The 5,662-nt window shown below is 42.4% G+C and overlaps 1 protein-coding gene and 1 long non-coding RNA gene across 7 annotated transcripts in view; one reads left to right on the top strand and one right to left on the bottom strand.

Annotated features, from left to right (window-relative positions):
* Positions 1-991: 991 nt before the first annotated feature.
* Positions 992-3,388, bottom strand: LOC107833386 (uncharacterized). The gene is made up of 3 exons (XR_001659134.1): positions 2,714-3,388; positions 2,235-2,372; positions 992-1,301 (listed from the first exon to the last, which is right to left on the bottom strand). It is a non-coding gene; the product is annotated as an uncharacterized LOC107833386 (long non-coding RNA).
* A 276-nt stretch (positions 3,389-3,664) lies between these two features.
* sntg2 (syntrophin, gamma 2) overlaps positions 3,665-5,662 on the top strand; it is an 18,887-nt gene continuing 16,889 nt past the window's right edge. For 3 of the 6 annotated variants that reach the window (XR_001659132.1, XR_001659131.1, XR_001659133.1), the window contains exon 1: positions 3,665-3,894. Coding sequence is in view for 3 of the 6 variants with exons in the window: in XM_016662526.1 (XP_016518012.1) it covers positions 3,844-3,894 (51 nt within the window). In the remaining 3 variants the exon portion in view is untranslated. The remainder of the gene's footprint in view (positions 3,895-5,662) is intronic. The other 3 variants (XM_007575374.2, XM_016662527.1, XM_016662526.1) reach the window with 2 other exon arrangements.

Genomic DNA, 5,662 nt, shown 5'->3' on the forward strand with positions numbered 1-5,662 from the left:
CTGGCATCTCAAGGTTCAACATGGCAGCCAGTCATTATAGCCAGTCAACATTATAAATATATATATATATGTATAGTTTCACCCCTGGTAATAATCACAAGAAGTCATTCAGAAAGTTACGTTATATATCATCCGTTTCTGATTTGCTTATTCCCAACATCTGAGCTAAATGAGACAAAGTTATAACTGTAAAAAATCTTGTCAATATAAGCATAAAATATCTTTTTACATTCCCAATCAGCCACTTCAATATCATTTAGGATGGCTGCCATTTTTTTACTTTTTAAGCCTATTGTCGTTTCCATGACGTATAAACTTTGTCTCATCAGATGTCTGCTAATCCTGTTCATACAACTTTAAAGTAATAAAATGTAGCAGATTCAGAAACTGAGGACTTTCCTGTTAGCGAGTCTCACATCAGTCTCAACAGGAAGCAGATGAGACGATAAACTTAATTGTTAGCATTAGTTTCTGCTAATTCTGTTATGCGTTTACTGTGCTAGCTTCAGCTACTTTTGTGAATTTGTAACAGTTTAGCAGTAGCGTCCACTACTTATTTTTTAGGTTTAGCTTCAGGTTCTGCTATTTTTGTACTTGGCATTAGCTTCAGCTAAATTTCTGTGTTTTAGTTTCAGCAAATGTTTTTGTTAGTGGTTTGGCATCAGCTTCCAATAATATTTCTGTGTTCAGCCGTTTAGCTCTAGCTTCCAGTACTTTTGGTTTAGCAGTTTAATTTTAACTACCTCTTTTTTTTTTTTTTTTGCTTCTTTTTCTTGTGTTTTTCTGCTGCGTTTGTGTTTTGGAGTTTCATCCTTCATGGGTTTGCATCGTGATTTTCTCTCCTTCAGGCTTTCCTCTGGTTGGGAAGGTTTTCTGTTGCTTTGGTTCTGAATATTCTGTGGTTTTGGACAGGAGGACTAAGTTTTCTTCACATCAGGTAACGAAGGTCTTGGCTGTGATAACGATGCATTAGAGAAAGTCGGACAGCAGCGGCGCTAATCCGAGCCTCAGCTGAACTCTGCGGCTTCTTCCTGATGGAGTTTCTAATTGCTCGTTCCACTTCAGCTCCTTCACCTGGAATTAAAAATCGACTTTAACAAAGCGGCTGAGCGGATTAGCCGTTAGCTGCTCGGCATGTCATTACGTTTAAGGATATTTCCACTTGTGGTTCGGTTGAAGCAAGCCTGGAGGACAGGAAGCTCATTCATCAATCTGGTTCTCTGGTTTCCAGTGCGGCAGATTGAGGTTGCCATGGCAACAGCTCAGGGTTTAGGAGGCCGATGTGTGTTTATGAAATAAACCTGAACACACACACAGGGTTTGGTTCAGTTTAAGTGAGCTTTGGTGCAGTTTGAAAAACAAGAAGTGGACTACAGCGGCAAATGCAACCAAAGCTAACCCGTTAGCCTAGCGCAGGGGTCACCAACTCCAGTCCTCCAGGGCTATCATCCTGCAACTTTTAGATTCACCTCTGCTCCAAAATGTCTGAATTCCCTCACCAGCATTCATTCCTCTCTGCAATAGGCTGGAAACAAGCAGCTTATTTGATCCAGGTGTGTTTGAGCAGAGACGCATCTAAAAGTTACAGGATGGTAGGACTGGGGGACTGGAGTTCGTGACCCCTGGACTAGCCCTAGCAGGATAAATGACAAGGATTTTAAGTCTTTTAGCAAAAGACTTAAAATCCTTGTTCACGAAAGGAACAAGGATTTTAAGTAAAGGTTTTCATATCCTTTAGTGGTTCTTGGTACAGCGCCCCCACAGGTGACGAGGGGAACAGGTTGGTTGCTTTGACTCAGTTTGATTTCGTCTAAATTTATTATATTTTGTTGGGTTTTTTCCCGTATTTTGAGTTTTTGTGTTCCTTTAATCTTTAGTAAGCATCCTGATCACACACTTTCTCTACCAATCAGGAAGTAATATCTGAATATTTAGCTCAGAGCTAGCTGGAAGCTTAGTTCAGAGATAGCTTAATATTTAGCTCGGAGCTAGCTTAATATTTAGCTCAAAGTGCGTTAGCTCAGAGCTAGCTGAATGTTTAGCTCAGAACCAGCTATATATGTAGCTGAATCAGAACTTTGATTTTTGGCTAGCATACGTTCTGCAGTGTTGTACAGCAGAAACTGCTAATCAGACTGACTCTGCTCTAGTTTGTAGCTTATAAATCTATAAACACATCTGTGGAAAATCTCCATCCACTTGGGATCCTGCAGTTATCAGACATCACGACGCACAGCGGATGGAGTCCTGCGGTGCTGAGTGGCTGATGAAGGCTTGATTGACCCAGATCGCTGGCAGCCATCTTGTCTCCTGGTGTCGGTGAGAACAGGTGAACCTGGAGTTCTCTGAGCCGCACGGCGAGTGGCAATGATCTGGAGATCAGCAGAGAACAGATGGACTGAAAATAATAAGACATATCATTGATTTTTATTTAACCACTTACACATTTTTAAACATTTTACTGCCTAAAGTTTCTTTAGCAAGTTCTTAATCATTTGGGGTTATCCATCTGGAGGTAGAGGTTTTGACATCAACATGTTGAGTTCAGCAGAAATGCTGCAGGTCTGATCTGGACATTGTTTTTCAGATTAACTGGGCAATAACTGACCCAAACGGTGCTCAATATTTAGCGTCAAACTTAATATTCAGTTAACTTGCTAGATATTTAGCTTGGATCTAAATATTTATCTAGCTAAATATCCAGAACTTTCACCAGAGAGATCCAGACGGAGCCGAGACGAATTCAGCAACACAACCCTGGAGGAAAACTCCAAACGTGGAGGACAGGTTGGATTTATCAGGCTTCTCTCTGTGAACTGGAGCGAAAAACAAAAACAGATTTCATAAAATAATCCCCAAGAGGAAATAAATATGTAAACAGATTAAAAGAAATAAAGTGATAAAGTTCAACGTCTGGTAAGAAAGAATCATTTATCTAGATTCATCACAGATGAAGTGAAATAATTCAAACCTTTATTGTCATTTTGTACGGAAGTTTTTAACTGCCAAAATTCAGGAACAATTATTTGACCAACAGTTTCTTATTTAAAATGAGTTTCATATCTTGTTAAAACAAAAATTTGTTTTAAGTTATAAAAATACGGTCATCTTGCATCATCTAAAGAGTGTCACTTTGTCGTCTTCTCTTCCTGTTTATTCCACACATCTAGAAATCCCATCAGCTGTTTCTGATTTAACTGGGAAGATATTTTTGGTTTTAACTATATAAATCTTACTGTAACCAGCTCTGGTTTCTCTTTTTAAATGATCTCTGAGTTTTTATTTTGGCTCACAGAGAGTATCTCAGAAAAACACAATATTCGATAAAAGTGTAAGCATCTTCATAGAAAATTGAGTGGAAGGAAAAAGCAGCAGAAGTAACTGCCGCTCTGACAGGGTGGCTGGTCGCCTCTCAGGACAGGGAGGGTCAACATGAGGGGCCGCTAACTGGAGCCGCCCAGGGCCACCTGCCGCCTCAGTCCGCCTCTGATCAACTTTGTTTTTAATTGATCTCCGGTTTCATGTCGCCAGAAAGATCGATGAGAAGCCAGGGATTCTGACTGGACCTCCTGCAGCGAGCAGCCAATGAACGGGTTAATGCTCTCTGACGCAGGGTGGGTCAACAGGAGGCTGCGGGCCGCAGGTGGGCGTCCTGAGCAGCAGAGGATCCCTGACGGCAGGAGCAGCAGCAGCTCTTCCTCCTCTTCTTCCTCCTGCAGACCCAGCCTCCACTCCACGGATCCGCGCCGAGCCTCCGGGCATGCCGCCCCGCCGCGCCGCTGATCGGGACGCCGGGCAGCCGCCGCCGCCGCGCGGATCACCGAGCTGAGGAAGCCCGGGGAGATGAGCGTGACCGGGAGCCGGAGATCCGCCAGCCTCCCGGTGCCAACTCCGGTAAGAACCCGCTGCTCGGTCCCGCTTCCCTGCGAAACTTCCGCGGAGGTCTGGTTCTGGTTCCGGACGGGTTGTTCAAACAGAGAGCGGTTCTGATGAAGATCCGGTACCCAGAGGGAGCCGGCCGGACTTCCCTCTGATTGAGCCTGTTTCTGGGGTTTTAGTGTCGGAACCACCGGAACCGACACAGAGCTTTAACCCGGAGCCGCTCCCGATCCAGCCGAACCAGCAGAACGGTTCGGCTCGGAAATGCGTTGGCAGATGTTTCCCTGCTGTGGACAATTCATATTATTAATAATAATTGTTTATCCGAACCCCGTTCCGGGTTATTATTGACCTTTTCGGACTTTTTGGGACCAGTTCGTTTTTATTCCGGATTTTCTTTGACCCATTCAGGCTCAGAATTATTCATACACTCTGAAGAAGTTGCAGCGTTGGGTTCCGGGCGGGTCCAGAACCTGGACCTGCTGCTGGATCCATAATGGTAAACATCTGAATCTGACTAGTTTTTATTAACAGCATTTCGGACTTCAGTTAACTACTTTAGTATTGATTATTGACAGATTTATAAAACAGTTATCAGTTAAGTTTATTTTATACAATATTATAAATATAAACAATGCAAATAAACAAATTTGTTTTTAAGTAAGAACATAAACATGTTATTGTCTAAAATGAAGAAGAGCATTGTAGCAGAGTGTAGGATTGATCTGGAATTAATTATTGATTAACTGATAACTGGATGTAAAAGTGATTAATAGATTTTCTAACAGGTGAAGCTCAAACTGGGTTTTATCTTAAATGTAAAAGGTTTCATCTTTGAAGTGACCCCTGACCCTCAGGTTGGACACAAACATCAATGGTTACTGAGTTTATTTTCCAGTGAACGGCTGCTGTGTGATTGGCTGATTCAGTGAAAGTAAACATTTAGATTTAGACAGGTGTTCCTAATAAAGTGGCCCTTCCATCCTGGATCAAAGGATTTATTGTCATTGTCAAAAAAGGCAACAAAATTATGTTTGGATTACAGCATTCAGTGGTAGTAACAGATTTCCAAGTACATAAGAGGTAAAAGTGACACCAGTGCTTCCACACACATCTTACAAAATATAAATAAGTAAACGGCTCCCCAACCCCACTCTAATAAATAAGTAGCCCCAGTAATTAAATAACCCTAAAACAAACGTTAGGCAGTGGTACTTCTCAACAGGCCTGTAAATTCAAAATCTGGTTTATATAAAATAATCCTGAACTCCGTGAAACTCAGTTCAGATTCGATTTTTACTCCATTACTATCAACCAAATAAACAGTTATTGGTGTTTATTCCTGTGTGTGTGTGTGTGTGTGTGTGTGTGTGTGTTGACTCAGCAGGCTCTGATATGGAGGTAAATAATTGGGGTGGAGAGCTTCTGGTGCATTATCTGGATTCATGTTTCTGTTGCATAAACACATTTTCACCTCAGATGCAGCAGAAAAGTCTTCATTCAGGAAACGAGACGTTTTTATTCTAAAACGGCCGAGAGTCTGCCACCGACCGTCTCCATGGAAACCAGGAATGATCTGATAATCAATATCCAGAACAGAGTTGGTGCTCTGAACCCGGAGGGAGTCCAAGTCCAGTCCATTTGTCTACCCAAAGTCCGGTCGGGTTGGTGAGGTGCGAACGCTAATCAACCTCTGACCTCTGGTCCTCCAAACCTCAGTCTGGGTTCGGTTGGAATGTGAACACCAAGCGGACCAGAGACCGCTTCAAAAACAGGAAGTGGA

The sequence above is a fragment of the Poecilia formosa genome, unplaced genomic scaffold (assembly GCF_000485575.1).
Source record: "Poecilia formosa unplaced genomic scaffold, Poecilia_formosa-5.1.2 Scaffold376, whole genome shotgun sequence".
NCBI classification, from domain to species: domain Eukaryota; kingdom Metazoa; phylum Chordata; class Actinopteri; order Cyprinodontiformes; family Poeciliidae; genus Poecilia; species Poecilia formosa.